The 17,976-nt window shown below is 34.0% G+C and overlaps 1 protein-coding gene across 1 annotated transcript in view; it reads right to left on the bottom strand.

The window, feature by feature from the left end:
• megf10 (multiple EGF-like-domains 10) overlaps positions 1-17,976 on the bottom strand; it is a 92,467-nt gene that overhangs the window by 2,342 nt on the left and 72,149 nt on the right. The window contains exons 16-24 of the mRNA NM_001423788.1: positions 17,564-17,692; positions 13,237-13,365; positions 12,997-13,125; positions 12,759-12,887; positions 10,103-10,330; positions 9,817-9,932; positions 8,293-8,416; positions 7,236-7,280; positions 4,096-4,302 (exon numbers count right to left, since the gene is read on the bottom strand). Coding sequence (NP_001410717.1) covers positions 4,096-4,302; positions 7,236-7,280; positions 8,293-8,416; positions 9,817-9,932; positions 10,103-10,330; positions 12,759-12,887; positions 12,997-13,125; positions 13,237-13,365; positions 17,564-17,692 — 1,236 coding nt within the window. The remainder of the gene's footprint in view (positions 1-4,095; positions 4,303-7,235; positions 7,281-8,292; positions 8,417-9,816; positions 9,933-10,102; positions 10,331-12,758; positions 12,888-12,996; positions 13,126-13,236; positions 13,366-17,563; positions 17,693-17,976) is intronic.

Here is a 17,976-nt window from a genome sequence, read left to right as displayed (position 1 = left end):
TGAACATTTCAATATTTCAAATTTTAAAACCTCCGGTCACATTTTTTGTGTGACTTTAATAAAGGTTAAATAAAATACAATGAAGACTATGCAGTGTTGATTATTCAATATCTGGACCGGAATAGTGAATATCTGAAAACTATAATTTATTTTTATCTTTATTAAATTTTGTTATGGGCAAGGCAGTGGCGCAGTAGGTAGTGCTGTCGCCTCACAGCAAAAAGGTCGCTGGGTTGCTTGTTCGAACTTCGGTTCAGTCGGCATTTCTGTGTGGAGTTTGCATGTTTTTCCTGCTTTCGCGTGGGTTTCCTCCGGGTGCTCCGGTTTCCCCCACAGTCCAAAGACATGCGGTACAGGTGAATTGGGTAGGCTAAATTGTCCATAGTGTATGAGTGTGTGTGTGAATGTGTGTGTGGATGTTTCCCAGAGATGGGTTGCGGCTGGAAGGGCATCCGCTGCGTAAAAACTTGCTGGATAAGTTGGTGGTTCATTCCGCTGTGGCGACCCCGGATTAATAAAGGGACTAAGCTGACAAGAAAATGAATGAATGAATATATTTTGTTATCTATCTATGGTTGTAATTTATTTGTTTTATATATATATATATATATATATATATATATATATATATATATATATATATATATATATATATATATATATATATATATATAAAATACCCCCAATCAATCTAAATAAACCTGTTAAATCATCTGGTGAAATTGTATTCACATTGTAATATATGTCACAGAAACACAAAATATCATAGTGTTAGATTTTTCCAATATTGTGCAGCTCTAGTTTAAGTATACAGATAATTTTTAAACTAACCTCCATCACTTTTCCAAAACCTTGGGAGTTTTTCTGTTTTTCCAAAACTTTTCCAGGCCTGGAAAATGCTATGTCTAAATTCCATGACTATTCCAGGTTTTCCATGACCGTATGAACCCTGACTGCAATTCCCCTACAATGCAATGCCAAAAATAGATGAGGGCATTTAAAAAACTACTAAATTACTGACAAGTTTATGGACTTTACTGCAAATAATGGTGCAAATTCCATTTGAATTCTCATTTAAATACTCTCCTCCAGGCATGTAGCCAACAATGATGCACACAGTTATCGCACAGTAAAAGTTTGTTCTTTCATCGATTTTAAAATAATAAATAAAATAAATTCTAAAATAAATAAATTGTGATGTAATTTTTATAATATGTCTGATTTACAGTTGCAGTCAGAATTATTTATCCTGCTGAATTATTAGCCCCCCTGTTTATTTTTCCCCAATTTCTCTTTTCAACACATTTCTACGCCTAATAGTTTTAATTACCCATCTCTAATGACTGATTTATTTTATCTTTGACGTGATGGCAGTAAATAATATTTGACTAGATATTTTTCAAGACACTTTTATACAGCTTAAAGTGACATTTAAAGGCTTAACTAGGTTAATTGGGTTAACTAGGCAGGTTAGGGGAATTAGGCAAGTTATTGTATAGCTGGTTTGTTCTGTAGACTCGAAAAAAAATGCCTAAAGGGGCCAATAATTTTGTCCTTAAATGGTGTTATAAAATTAAAAACTGCTTTTATTCTAGCTGAAATAAAACAAATCAGACTTTATCCATAAGAAAAAATATTATCAGACATACTGTGAGAATTTCCTTACTCTGTTAAACATCATTTGGGAAATATTTAAAAAAGAAAAAAATTTAAAGGGGAGGCTAATAATTCTAACTTCAACTGTACATGTGTGTTCTAGTCTGTACTTGTGCAGCTCTGTGTTAGAAAATCTTTGGAGCAGCAATGATTTTAAGTAAAACTCTACAACATCTTACAAAACTCTTCATATTTACCAAAAAGAGGCTTTTAAATTCTGAGCCCTGGCATCTCTGGCTAATTCTGTAACTACGGATCAAAGCAGGTAAGAAAATTTCTTATGCTTGCCAAGGCAAATATATATTTTACTTTCTAAAAAATAAATACAAAATTATTTTATGCTTTCATTGTTATATTGAAATAAACAACAGACAGCACTTAAATTCTGCAGATGCCAACTCTGTTTGCACCTATACAGTTCCTTATTTATCAGGGGTTGATGAACCAAAAACTATTCCGGCATATGTTTTACACAGCGGATGCCCGTCCAGCCTAAACCCAGTATTGGGAAACACCCAAACACTCACACACATCCATACACTATGGCCAGTTTAGTTAATTTAATTCACTTAAACCACAGGTTTTTGGATTGTGGGGGAAACCAGAGCACCCGGAGGAAACCCACACAAACATGGAAAGAACATGCAATCTCCACACAGAAATGCCAACTGACCCGGGCGCACTCGAATCAGAGACCATCTTGTTGTGAGGCAACAGTACTAACCATTGAGCCACTGTTCGCCCCTGTTGGTGATTAATAAAAAGGTAACTGATGTCAAATAGTTCACTTAAAAATTTAAATTCTGTCATCATTTACTACTCTTTTACTCGTTTCAAAACTAAACCAAAAAAATAAATATATATATTTTGAACATTTTCAGTATTTATATTCGTTAACTTCCATAGAATTAGTTTTTCCTATCATTGAAATCAAGGGTTGCAGGTTTTCATCTTTCTTTAAAATATCTTATTTTGTGTTTAACTGAAGACAGAAATGCATAAAGATTTAGAAGTACTCGAGGGTGAGAAAATTAGACATTTTTCATTTTGGGGTGAACTATCCCTTGCTAAAGCTAAAGGAAATTAATTGTCTGTTAGAGGGTTGTGGTTTGAATCGGAGAAAGAAATGTCAACGAAGAGGGGTTTTGTTGGATTAAATGCTAAAAGAGCACAAAAAATGCACATCAATAAAAATTAACATTAAAAATATATACTGTATATTGCATAAAAAAATACAATCAATTTTGATTGCATGGTGACTTTAATGTAAAGCCTGTGGCAAATGGACCAAAGTGCGGGTTGATAGAAAAGACAGCTGCAGCAGCAATGATTATAATGTACATGAATATTCCCAAGCCAACATGACATAAACACAACAGCTGCTCTCAAGAGAAACAGGCTTCACTTATCACAGCTCATAAAGCAAAAGCACTTAGTCATGATAACTAACTAGTTCCCTGATGGCCAAAACATATGATGTGATGCCTTCAGATTTGTAGGGACACACCACACCTGTTACTGTTCTTTTAGAGTCAATGTCCCATAATCCCATTAAGAAAATGTTATTAGTCTATCCAGCAGCATGGGAGGATGGAACAATATTTGGTCAAGATAACTATTTAAAAATATGGAATCTGGATTAAAAAAAGTAAATACTAGGAAAAGTTTTTTTTTTAGCCTCATATATTACTAATCAAAAATTGAGGTTTGATATACAGTTGAAGTCCCCCTGAATTATAAGCCCCTCTGTTTATTTTTTCCCCCAATTTCTCTTTAATGGAGAGCAGATTTTTTCAAGACATTTCTAAACATAATAGTTTTAATAACTCATTTCTAATAACTGATTTATTTATTTTATCTCATGATGACAGTAAATAATATTAGACTACATTTTTTTCAAGACACTTCTATACAGCTTAAAGTGAGTCTAATATTTTTTTCTTCCGAAGAAAGACTTATTTGTTTTATTTTAGCTAAAATGAAATCAGTTTTTAATAAAAAAAAAAAAGTCAAAATTATTAGCCCATTTAAGCAAATTTTTTCGATAGTCTACAAAACAAACCATAGTTCTACAATTACTTGCCTAATTACCCTAACCTGCCTAGTTCACCTAATTAACCCAGTTAAGCCTTTAAATGTCACTTTAAGCCGTATAGAAGTGTCTTGAAAAACATCTTGTCAAATATTATTTACTGACATCATGGTAACGATAAAATAATTCAGTTATTAGAAATAAGTTATTCAAACTATTATTTTTAGAAATTTGTTAAAAAAACTTCTTTCTATTAAACAGAAATTAGGGGAAAAGATTATACCCATGCAACATAACTTGTTTTGTGCATCAGGATCGCAAAAGAACAACTTTAAATAGTTATGAGAAAATTATAGCAGTTTAAACCATTATAATTACCAATAAACCAATAAATCTTGTCAGCTTACCAACTTCATAGACATTTTTGTTGGCAGGGCTGGAGGAATGTATCTCAGCATATGGTGAATCTCTGTGAGCAGGAGACTTCATTTCCACATAACCACATTCAGTGCTCTTGGTCAACAGCAGGGGAGGGTCTTTGATGGTGGCGTATGGGTTCTCTGAACTATTCAGAGAGCAGGAACTGGCATGATAGGGCAAACTCTTCACAAGATCTACAGAGATAAAAACAAAACCATTCATGAAACTTTTTAAAGGAGACAGTCCACTCAAAATCAACACTGTCCTCATTTACTCAACCTATATTCAAGAAATATATTACTTCCTTTCTTTTGTACCTTTTCCAAAGGTACACATTTGTCCTTGAAGGGTTGATATTGGTACCTCAAAAGTATATGTTAGTACCTACAAATTTTAAAAGGAACACTTTGGTACTTTTTAAGGACTGATATGTACCCTTGAGGTATTAATATGGACCTTTTAGGTACAAATTTGTACCTTTTGAAAAGGTACCACCCCAGTGACAGCTTGCGTACCTTTATTTCTAAGAGTGTATTTACAACAGTATGTCAATGAATGCAACAGCATACTGTAGTAATACTGTACTGTTGGATACTTTAGTTATTACTACAGTAAACTGTGATGTGTTACAGTTTAATATACCCACTGATCTATATAGAATTCTTATTATTGAACAGTGACGCCCCATTCACACATGAAGTTGGGACTGACGCGATCATCATAGCAGCGTTAGCCAATGAAATTAGTCGGCAATAGGCCACAGTCTGAGCTGGTGTATTTGCATAAAGCGATCTGATTGGCTGATGCTTCCGTCGCTGCTTGAAAAGTGGAGCAAGTCCCATCTTTTGCAGCGAACAACGCCTCTGAAGCGGCACCAAAGGATCCACAATGCAGTTTGGCAACGCCTGACTTCACTTTTTCAAAGTGAATGGGAAGCATTGACGCCCTGTGTGAATGGAGCGTGAATATACCGTACAGTTGAAGTCAGAATATAACAATGGTTTGCTCTGTAGACTTGAAAAAATATGCTTTAAGGGGCTAATAATTTTGACCTTAAAAGGGCTTTTCCAATATTTAAAACTGTTTTTATTCTAGCCAAAATATGGCAAATAAGACTTTCTCCAGAAGAAAATATATGATCAAAAACAAGTACAAGTAAAACAAGTGTTATAGTATTCTTTTATGTTGGTAATATGTTACAATAACAGTTCATACCAAATGATGTTTAACATTTTAACTAAATGTTTTTTATTATAAACGAATGGTGAATTAGGGCTTTGTAATAATCAAAAACTATCCTTAATTAATTACAACATGAGTCATATTGTCACAAGTTTGTTGTGTCTGTGATGTGTTTGTGTAGTTGTTGATGTGCCATGTGCTTCTGTTTAGGTCATGTGTTTCCTTTGTTCTGTTTTCCCACCGTTTTTTAATGTTTAATAGTTACATCTATTAGTAGTGTTAGTTATATATTTAATAGTCACACCCCTGTATGCATTCAGTTTATTCATGTCTTGAGTATTTATACCCCTAAGTTCAGTTTATTCTTTGTTCTGGTGTTGTATTGTCACCAACTCCTTGTCCTGACTGTTTTGATGTTCTAGTGCCTTTTGTGAGTGCTTTTGTAAATAAATACATGTTTTTGATAATTCCTGAGATCTCTGCGTTTGTGAGTGAGCCCATCGTAATATACGAGCCCATCTATATACTTGTTTTCCCCATATTGTGTGTAATGGACATAATGTTTTTTTCAACACATTTCTAAACATAATGGTTTTAATAATTAATGATTTTTATGATTGATTTATTTTCTTTGCCATGATACACATAATTGCTTACTAGATATTTTTCAAGATACTAGTATGCAGTGCAATTTAAAGGCTTATCTAGATTAATTAGGTTAAGTGGGCAAATTAGAGTAATTGGGCAAGTTACTGTATAACGATGATTTGTTCTGTAGACTTAAAAAAAATATAATGCTTAAGAGGGCTAATAATATTGATCTTAAATCGTTTTTTTGTTAATTAAAAACTGCTTTTACTCTAGCTAAAAAAAAAAAAACCAAACGATTTTCTCTAGAAGAAAAAATATAATAGAAAATATTGTGAATGAATTTCACAGTCCTGAGTTGCAGCAAGAAGGTGCATCTGCTGCATAAAACATACAGTATGCTGGAGAAATTGGTGGTTCATTCTGCTGTGGCGACCCCTTATAAATAAGGGACTAAGGGCCTATTCACACTATGCCATCCATACCGTACTCAGGCCCATTTCCCAGATCGTTTGAGAAGTGTTAGTGCGCTGAATCGGGCTCAAGCACGGTTCACTTGGCCGGCCCTGGCCCGGTTGGAAGAGGTGGGCCTGAGCGCGGTTCACTTAGGCTTTGGCGCTTCTCACTGAACAGCACAGCAGCGATGATGTAAGCGTGCCGAGGCCCGATTGTGGTGTGAGTGCGGGCCGTCGGGGGAGACAGGAGGGGGACAAGCGTGCTTTGGCCCGGTTCGAGGCAACTTTACCTAGTGTTAGTACAGCCTAAGTCGAATGAAAATTAATGAATACAGTGAAATATTCCTTGCTCTGTTTAACATCATCTGGCAAATATTTGAAAAAAGCGCTAATAATTTGACCAGCTGTATATAAACTTGCTCTATGAAGAATATAGGCACCAAGGTACAATAATAAACACCTGTTTTGCATCATTTAAATATTTCTCTTCAAATCTATCCAGTGGTTTCTGTGGCCTGGGCTTCAAGGCACTGTTTCATTGTATTCAAAATTGAAGTATCACATTAACGTATTCATAAAGCAGACATAAATAAATAAATACTTTCCAAATTAAAAAAAATACTATTCTGTGGTTTAGTGTGTCAGTTCATAATGAAGTAACATTTAGTTTAAACATCAGTACATCATTATTTATGTCCTGACATTGTAACGTGTTACCAAAAAATGACATTTGAAATGTAAAAAAGCATCAGACCCCATTAACCCTATTGAAAACAATCTTTCAAATCACATTTTCCATGGTAAAAAATGCATTCATGTTTGGATCAAGACAAAAGAGATTAAATGATGACATAATTCCTTCCATCTGCTAAAGACTCTTTCCTTGCTAAATGATCTTTTACCTCGAAGCGACTTTCCCATGTAGCGCCTGTCAACTCCATAAGCTCCTAATGAGAAAAATCAAGACAGAAGAAGTCAAAGGCTTGTTACTCAACTCAAAGTTGTAAATGGAACAAATAAAGGAAAACATTTATCTGTTTAAACATGCTGGTGCTGTGTGTGAAATGTTACAGTAAAGATTCTAATGTGTGTAGACTGAGGTTAGGAACAATGTTGATTAATTACTAATTACTTAAACTTGTATTTAAATTACTTTTCTAATTACTTGGTCTTAAAAGTCATTTAATAACACAATAAGTACTTAATACTTCTTAAAATCACTATCGATTTCAACTAACATACAACAGAAAGTCGTTTAACTACATTTAAAATAATATAATTGTTATATGTATCAAAACATGAAATGGTCCAAAGCAATATCTTATTTTATACGTGCCATGTTGTCATCAACTTCATACTCAGTTCATTGTTTGAATTCATTCATTCATTCATTCATTCATTCATTCATTCATTCATTCATTCATTCATTCATTCATTCATTCATTCATTCATTTATTAATTCATTCACTTATTCACTCATTCATTCATGCATTCATTCATTCATTCATTCAATCACGCATTTATTCACGCATTAATTCATTCATTCATTCTTTCATTCACTTATTAATTAATTAATTCATTCATTCATTCATTCACTTATTAATCCATTCACTCATTCATTCATTCATTTATTTATTAATACATTCATTCATTCATCCATTCATCCATTCACTTATTAATTGATTGATTCATTCATTCACTTATTCATTCATTCATTCAGCCGCAACCAATTACCGGGAAAGAATTAATTAACTTGATAAATGTAACTCTCCTTAGCTAAAAATATAATTGTTCTGAAATATATATTTGTCAAACAAAATAATACAATTAATCTGCTTCTAGATCTAAACTGTTGAATTTATGTACAGTATTCTTTCTGCAAACATTGTTCTGTTAAGCATTATCATGTGAAATGTTTCACTGTAGTATTGGTTGTGATTAGGTTGCTGGAGGTCACACCGAGTTCACTAAAGGATCCGCCTTGCTTCCAGTCAGCTGGTAGAGTTCCTGTGTGATCCAGCAGGGAAAGCCGCTTCCTCGGCTCAGTGTTCTTCAGGTTCACAAACAACTGGTTGTTGTTCATCTGTCAGGCAGAAGAAAATTATAATTATAGCAAGTGCCTTTCTACGACATTCCACATAGCTCCTCAACTCCAGAAATCTACAGAGAAGGTAATTTGGATTAATTTAGGAATTTGCAATTGGTTTCTTAAAAATGGCAGGTTTTAAGGCAGAAACAGTTCATTCATTCATTTTCTTTTCGGTTTAGTCCATTTATTAATCCAGGGTTGCCACAGCGAAATAAACTGCCAATTTATCCAGCATGTTTTTATGCAGCCGATGCCCTTCCAGCCGCAACCCATCTCTGGAGGAAACCCATGCAAACGCAGGGAGAACATGCAAACTCCACACAGAAACACCAACTGATCCAGCCAAGGCTCGAACCAGCGACCTACTTGCTGTGAGGCGGCAGCACTACCTACTGCGCCACTGCGTCGCAGAAACAGTTTAGTTTCACTAAACTAAAATCTGTTTCTAACAACACACAGGCAGGGTAATCCAAGTAAATGCTTTATTCTAAAGCAGTATTTAGTAAAATATAAATCCCCCTCCATATTTATTAGTCCTGTGTTCCCAGAACTATTCAACAATTAGCGGTCTACAATTCAGATATTTTTGATCATCTTTTTTGCCCTGTTTTAGCCTTCCAGTTTTTAGGTACTGATATGTACCATTGAGGTATTAATATGGACCTTTTAGGTACAAATTTGTTTCTTTTGAAAAGGTATACCCCCAGCGACAGCTCATGTGCCTTTATTTCTAAGAGTGTTGTGTTATACTAGAGCAGGGGTGTCCAAACATTTTGGGCTGAGGGCCAGATGCAAAAAAAAACAAACAAAAAAAAACGTTGTCCCGGGCCAAATTTTACATACTTCACAGACACGCATATATATATATACACTTCATAACTAGCCAGTGTAGAATTGTTGTTGAGCTGATAGGGCAGCTGCTAATTGTTTTACTTATTGATTTCGTTCGGCACCAGTGTAAGAGCTGAAGGCCTGATGTTTTGTTTCATAATGTCTTTTAATATCAAATTCCTTCATTACTGCAACTGATTCCCGGCAAATTAAACAGATACATTTCCCGCTGACCTCTGTGAAGAAATATTCTTTTCCCCAACGTGACTGAAACTTCCTTCACTTACTGTTGATTTTTCTTTCTCTTGTTTTTGCCATGGCTTGCCAAAATGTGAATCAAAATGTTATCAATTGTGTTTCCTTCAGTTTCGTCGGTTCGTTCATACCAAGATCTGCTGCTTAATTGAAGGCATGTGATAGGGACACTCGGTGGTTATTTATTGAATTATGTTCATTTTTGTATAGCGGGCCAGATTCTGTTAATATTTATAAAAAGCCTTGCGGGCCGCCACAAAACTGATTGCGGGCCGTAGTTTGGACACCCCTGTACTAGAGTTACCCACCTTTCCATAGGGTATGTTATTGATGTGAGGTGGGCTGCTGCATTGGGTCAGCGTGTGGTAGCTGGGGTTGGAGAAATAGTTACTGTTGGGAAGGACCTCTGTTTGTGGGAGTGACTCTAGGAAATAAAATGAAAAAAAAAAATCACAAACAGACACAGTTACTTCTGAAACTACCCTGTTCTGCCATAGGAGTCACCCTGACTTACACAGTTAATTATGAAAATAATGAGACATGTATAGCTATTGTAATGAATAGAGGTATTATCACAACAATTTGGACACTGACCTGCAATGGCGTAATCAGTGTTGGCCCTCATAGTAGGTGTATACGTGACCGAAGGCATCGAGGATTCTTTGCCTTTCTGTTTTTTGCGGTAAATGATGAACAGAAGGAGGAGGATGAGCACAAGAAGTACAAGGATGATGATTCCTGTGATTGCGCCAATTTGATATGAATCCATAGGCAGAGCTGCGCTTGTCAAACTATTGGGACTTTCTGCAATATTCCCTCCAGCTGAGAAACACATAAAACAGCAGCATCACAGTCAAAGATAAGAAACAATTTCTTGCATTTACAAAACACCTCATTGTGCGTGACTGATGCAGATGGCTCCTATTGTAATCAGTGTAGCTACATTGGAAGCATCTTGTATCAGTCCCATTTTATTTTAAGGTACAATTCTCGCAATTATTGCCATCAACTATGACTTTCTCATCAAAAAACTCATCAAAAAATTTGGTGCTTATTAATAGTAAATGTAGTATATGGGTTTACCCTACACTCTCAGAAATAAAGGTACAAGAGCTGTCACATCTCTAGGGTACATATTAATACCTAGAAAGTACACATCTTAAAATGTTTAGGTACAAATACAATTTTTTTAGTTATACTGTAAAAAAATGTATGTTATTTTACAGGTAATTGTCTGTATTTTTTTTTTACAGAATTTTGCTGTTTTTTCATTATACAGTGAAATAACTGTTGTTTTACAGAGACTGTATGTTCTATAATAAAATATTCTAATATTAAATTAACAATTATTGCATGTAATTTGGTATTACGTTATTTTTTCAGCTTTTTAAAGGAAATTTAATGTATTTTTAGAGTGTAACACGTAATTTTACGTTAATATTTACAGATTATTTCTGTAAAAATAAAGAAACAAAAATTCAATCAAATTTGTTTTTAGTGAATATAGTAAACATATGAAGTTTAACACGAGGTTAATTAAGTCAAATAATAGTCTATTGTTTGTAGGCGGCATATAATGCATGTACTGTAAACTAGGAAATGTTTATAATCTAATATTGTTGCTATGCAAACGGATGATTGTGAACCAGTGATTTAGCAGCTGCAGATCACTGGAAAACTACACACGCTACTTTAACAAACTATAACTCTCAGCATGCACCTCGCACACCCGGCTTCCTAATTCTGACTGATTACACACACATTGAGAAGATTGTTATGGCTTGATTTCAATGACTATAAACTCAGCAGACACAGACACATCGTTTCTGGGTCTTAAACTGTTTAGTAAGCATTACGATGTGGTTTCCCTACCCTTGCCGTGTTTGACCCCTTTTCTTTGTTATTTTGTTTGCCGCCTTTATGATTGGAATTATCTGAGCACCTGTTTGTTCCTGTTTCAGCCTTTAATTGCAAGATGATTCTGTTAATAAACTGCTATTTGATCCTCAACTTTGTTGTGCAGGCGTCCTCACATGACCAAATGTGTTATTTGAAAAAAGAAATAAAACATTAGGTAGATAACAGTTTTGTACTTTTTAAAGAAAATTGTTTTGGAGTTTAACCAACATATCTTTAAAATATTTGATAAACCATATTATACTCAATCGTTATATTTGCATATATATGTGTTTTATGACAACAGCAATTAATTGTACCTAAACTTTTTTCAATCATTCTTTAAAAGTTTTTTTTTTCCAGTTTTAAAGGTATGTTAAAAGTGCAACATTTTATGGAATATTTAAAGATTTCATGCATAATTACATTAAAGTAATAACCTGTATAATTGCAATAAAAATCCTTATAATCACATTAATTATCTGTATAATTACATTAATAAATTATATATTTAAAGTAACTATTTGTAAAATAACAGTAATAATCTGTGTAATTGCAGTAATAATTAGTTAAATGGCAGTAATAACTTGTAATAATGGAACAAGAAATTACAGTTTTTTTGCAGATTATCAAAATTTTTTTATTCTGACAGTTTTTACGGTAATTTTAAAATTACTTTTTTTACAGTTTATCTAAAAATTTTTATTCTGACAGTTTTTTACGGTAATTTTAAAATTACTTTTTTACAGTTTATCTAAAATTTTTTATTCTGAAAGTTTTTTACGGTAATTTTAAAAATACTGTTTTTTTTACAGATTATCAACATTTTTTTTATTCTGTCAGTTTTTTACGGTAATTTTAAAATTACTGTTTTTTTTACAGATTATCTATTTTTTTATTCTGACAGTTTTTTTTAAATTACTGTTTTTTACAGATTATCTACATTTTTTATTCTGAGTTTTTTTATGGTAACTTAAAATTTTCAGTTTTTTTTACAGATTATTGACATTTTTTATTCTGAGTTTTTTTCACGGTAATTTTAAAATAACTGTTTTTCATGAGTTTTTTTTACAGTGTACCAATATGGACCCTTCAATTACAAATGTGTATCTTTTAAAAAGGTACCACCCCAGTGACAGCTTTTGTACCTTTATCACTGTAAAAAGTGATTAGTTACTTTAAAAAAGTGAGTTAACCCCTCGCTTTAAAAGCAACTAGTTGAATTTTCTTTTAAAAAAACTTAAACTTAAATTAACTTTTACAATTATGCAGGTAGTTTGTTTAAATACTAATTATAAAGCAACAACTTCTTTCTTCTAAAGTTGATTGATTGTAAATGCTCTGTTAACATTACCCTGATCACATCGTGTGCCTTTCCAGCCCGGGTTGCAGTAACATGTGCCAGTCATGTGATCACAGGTGGAGTTATTGAGACAATCACAAACTTGCCGGCAGCCATATCCATATGAACCCGCAGGACATTCTGAAAGCGAGTAGAAATTATGCTGGATCAGATACAGACACTTACAGTACATACCTAGTAAATTATCAAATAATAGAACTACTGTTTAAAAGCTCTTTTCCATACTGACTCGTTTCACAGTGACGTCCCATGAAGCCTGTACGGCATGTGCACTGACCCGAGATGTGATTGCAGTCTGCACCATTCTCACATTGACATGCCTGCACACAATCCTTACCATAGAAACCCAATGGACATCCTGCAGGACAAGAAGACAGGAAATGCCATGACCAAATGTTATCGACCTTCCTAACCAATTACAGCTGCTAGTAATTGAAAGGGAATCATTGCAAAAGAACTTGGTACTTACTTTGTGTGCAGTAGAGACCTGTCCAGCCGGCCGTACATTTACACTCGCCGTCATAAGCACTGCAGAATGCTCCATTGTGACAGTTGCAAGTGTGAATGCAGTTGGGACCCCACTGACCCGGAGGACATGCTATGGGTAAGCACAAATAATAAACTTGGCATTACTGGTAAAAAGCCTGGCATGTTTAAGATGTTCAAATCCCAAAGTGTTTTGGTTAAAGATACAGTAAAAAAAGTTGTCAATAAAATAATACAAATATCGTGATATAATATTACAATTTGTGACCCTGGATAATAAAAGTCATAAGTGTTCATTTTTGGAAACTGGGATTTATACAACATCCAAAAGCTGTATAAATAAAGATAAATTTCTGAAACAGAAGGAGACAAATTTGTCCTAATTTTTCCATAAACAAATGGTTTTTGCTTCAGCTTATTACAGACATTTTGAACATGGCCGCATTAAGTAAGGTGAGAGTCTAGACTGATTCACAAATATCGATACAGTATGTAGATACAATGAAAAGTGTTTTATTTGAGAAAGGGATGGCATTGGATATGGATAATTTTCACCTAGATGAGTAATAGTACATACAATCTGTTTTCTTAACGTTAATAGTCAAATCATTGTCTTGCAGCCATTGATGTAAGATCTGTATTTAATTTATTATTAATTGAGTCTGTACTTGATCCAGACACAAAAAGCACAGTATCATCAGCGCTCAATAAAGAATCTGAATCTGATTACCTGAGGGAGGTCATTGATATGCATCAGGAAAGGTAAACGTCCCAAAATACTACCCTGTGAACACCCTTAGAACAACCTAGTGCCTGTGATGTTGTTGTACCAATTTTAACAACCTGGGATCTATTGGATAAATATGATAAAAACATATCTATTGCAGGAGAAGAGAGGTTAAAAGAAATACATTTGTTTAAAAGAATAGTATGATTAACTGTATCAAAGGCTTTTCTATAGTCTATGTAAACAGCTCAGGTGACATGACCTTTATTTAGAGATTATTTTGCTTCATTAATTATTGAATAATTTTTTATCATCAATAAATATTTCTTGTTATTTTTAATAATAGGGAATAAAATGATTAATTAATTAAGGAATCCTGTGGCGCAGTGGCGCAGTAGGTAGTGCTGTCGCCTCACAGCAAGAAGGTCGCTGGTTCGAGCCTCGGCTCAGTTGGCGTTTCTGTGTGGAGTTTGCATGAACTCCCTGCCTTTGGGTGGGTTTCCTCCGGGTGCTCTGATTTCCCCCACAGTCCAAAGACATGCGGTACAGGTGAATTGGGTAGGCTAAATTGTCTGTAGTGTATGAGTGTGTGTGTGAATGTGTGTGTGGATGTTTCCCAGAGATGGGTTGTGGCTGGAAGGGCATCCGCTGCATAAAACTTGCTGGATAAGTTGGCGGTTCATTCCGCTGTGGCGACCCCGGATAAATAAAGGTACTAAGCTGACAAGAAAATGAATGAATGAATGAATGTATCACATTTGTTGATCAAGCTTATTTTTTATTGATTGATAGATATTGTTTATTAAGGGCATCTGCTGCGTAAAGCATGTGCTGGATAAGTTGGCAGTTCATTCCACTGTGGCGACCCTAGATTAATAAAGGAACTAAGCCGAAAAGAAATGAACGAATGAATAAATGAGATATTGTTTGGATTCTAAGAGTGACGGGCTGTTTTAACAAAAAAAAAATGACCAAAGATACCCTGTTTTTAACATAAAATATACAGTGAATTTTTAAAAACATATAAAGAGTTCAGATGCAAAAACCTCTAAATGCCATCTGAATTTTTCTCCAAGCTACTATGTATAAGTTGAGTAATTTCCCTTTTATGTCAATTAATATGCTATTTTCAATGCCTTTAATGTGAAATTAGTGAACATAAATATAGGAGTCTCGGAAAAAAATGCTAATTTTAGAAGAAAATTTCAGATGGCACTAAGAGGTTTTTGCATCTGAACTCTTTATATGTAGTTACAAACACCTAATTTACAAGAAAAAGTGTCAAGCCACCCAATTCGCAAGCTGATTATAACATTAGCAGTGCATCTGCGTTTTATTAACATTACTTACGATCATTTATTTATTAACATTACTTACATACGATCGACAGGGGGCGCTAGAGACCATGGATACTAATGAAATTAAAATCACACGAAGGGGATGAAGAGCGCTTAGCAATAGACAGCAAACGTTCAAAAACTGAGTGACTTCCATAAGTTGAATAAATGAAAGAAAATCTCCTAATGGGACAAAGAAAATTGTCTCTAATTTACAAAGCACTAGTTATAGTGCATGTCTTCAGTAAGATAATACTCGCATATCAAATTAATTATTTGAAAAGTGCTCACTCGACTGCTTTATTAAACACCTCAGCTATCATTTGTGAACATCTGTGTTCAAATCACAAAAGCAGATCAGATCAGATCAGACTAGTGAACAGCTGCAACGAATTCGCTTTGAAAAGATCTGAGGACATGCCACAACCACAGCCCATGTCCTTCCAAACCAACCTGACCCAGCGATTCAACACTGACAGCTGCAGAGCTGTGGTTGATATGAGAGAAAGTGTCTAGACAGCCACAATCTCTTAAATAGTAAGTAAGGCCAACAAGTAAATCCCCTGATAGCCATAAACCTAGAGAAACAATTTAGTTTAGTGTCAATTTAGATTGAACCATGAAACTACAAAACATGCAAATCAAACATTAATATTTGTTTAAAGCGGAATCTGACAGAGCAAGAGTATAAAGAATTTGAAATAAATAAAAAAAGGAAATAAGTTTTGATGCCAGTATTTGTTCAGAATCCAGAAATTACTCAGGTGCAACCACAAATGTGCACTGTAAAAAAAAAATCTGTTTTCAGTATTTTGTAATTTTTTTTTTAATGTTACCATTTATTTACGCATTTTAATAGCACTATGAGACCTTGATCTTTCTTCCAACATTTTTTAGTGTGGAAAAGTTTATTAACAGTTTTAATAGTTTAAAGCGATATATGTAGTCTCGGTTGATGTTGTATATTATAAGACAAAAACCTTGTAATAAACTGCTATTACATTTTCTGTTATATCACAGATATTTCTCTATATGGTATTTCTTATAAACTATATTATTTCAAACAAATAAAATGTCAATAAAAGATGTAAATTGTTAATTAACCAATATTTTTTTCAGTATATGGATAAATCACTTACATGGGATCATTTATATTAACTCGGTCTGTGAAAACCCCCCAAAGGCTTTATGTTTTTGCATTTGATAGCAAAATTATGTATTTTTTATCAGTCCATATTTAAGAGTGTCATCAAGTATGGTTTACCCACATGGTACAGTAACCTGTAAATTTTAAATCTAAACATTTTTATTTTGTTCAAACCAACAGGAACTTATAGGTCTAAAAGAATAAACCAACACTCTATACCATACCAGACACTGGTACAGTTCATTTACAGTGCAGTTTTAAATATTTCAGTATTACTGACAACCAAAATTGCCAGGAATACTGTACATTTTACAGCATTTTTTTGCAGTGCATGTTATGATCTCTAACCCTCTGACAGAAAACATAGAGTCCAATCCCAATCAGACTGTTAAACATTAATCAGGCATGTCTATATACAGTTGAAGTCAGTTACTTTCCCCCCTGTTAATTTTTTTCTACAATTTCTGTTTAACAGAGAAGATTTCTTCAACAAATTTATAAACATAATAATTTTAATAACTAATTTATAATAACTGATTTATTTTATCTTTGCCATGATGACAGTGAATACTATTTTAATAGATATTTTTAAAGACACTTCTATACAGCTTAAAGTGGCATTTAAAGGCTTAACTAGGTTAATTAGGTTAACTAGGCAGGTTAGGGTAATTAGGCAAGTAATTGTATTACGAAGGTTTATTCTGTAGACTATCGAAAAAAGGGGCTAATATTTTAGACCCTAAATTGTTTTTTTTTTTATTTAAAACTGCTTTTATTCTAGCCGAAATAAAACAGATATTATCAGACATACGGTGATAATTTGCTTGCTCTGTTAAACATCATTTGGGAAACATTTATAATAAAAAACAAAATTCAAAGGGGGGCTAATAATTCTGGCTTCAACTGTATTTGTTTTCTTTTTTTTTTCTCTTTGTTTTTTTTATTATTATTTATTATATATGACTATGCAGAAAAGCTACTGTATGCACCCACTAAAATTCCTCCTTAGAGGACAATAAAGTATCCAACAAAACAAAAACTGATCACTTGGTTGAAAGGGTAGTGTGGTATACGGTATGGTAAGGTATATGATACTAACGCTGTGAGCAGTCACTGCCAATCCAGCCGGGATAGCACTGACATGAGCCGTCCATGGGGCTACAAGTGCCATTATTAGTGCAGGTGCAGCTCCCTCCACAGTTCTTGCCAAACTTGCCACTGGGACACACTGAAGATAAACAGACAAACAAAGAGTATGAAAACTACAGTCCAGTGACATAATCAGGACTACTACAAGGTACTGGAAAAATAAAAATGAAAAATGTCCAAAAAATGAGAAAATAAACGCCATGCAAAAGACAAACTTCACAGTTATTCTTTTCACTGCGACAGAAGGCCCTGATATACATCAGAAAGAACTGGCGCTATGTCACTTGAAACAACATTAGAGTTTCAGGGGTTTGAGTCAGCATGCCAGAAGAGTTCACTTTGTCTGGTAAACACCTTTAATAA

Source organism: Danio rerio, chromosome 10, assembly GCF_049306965.1.
Source record: "Danio rerio strain Tuebingen ecotype United States chromosome 10, GRCz12tu, whole genome shotgun sequence".
Taxonomy (NCBI): domain Eukaryota; kingdom Metazoa; phylum Chordata; class Actinopteri; order Cypriniformes; family Danionidae; genus Danio; species Danio rerio.
The sequence above is the reverse complement of the archived record's forward strand: the minus strand, read 5'-3'. Positions and strand labels throughout refer to the sequence as shown.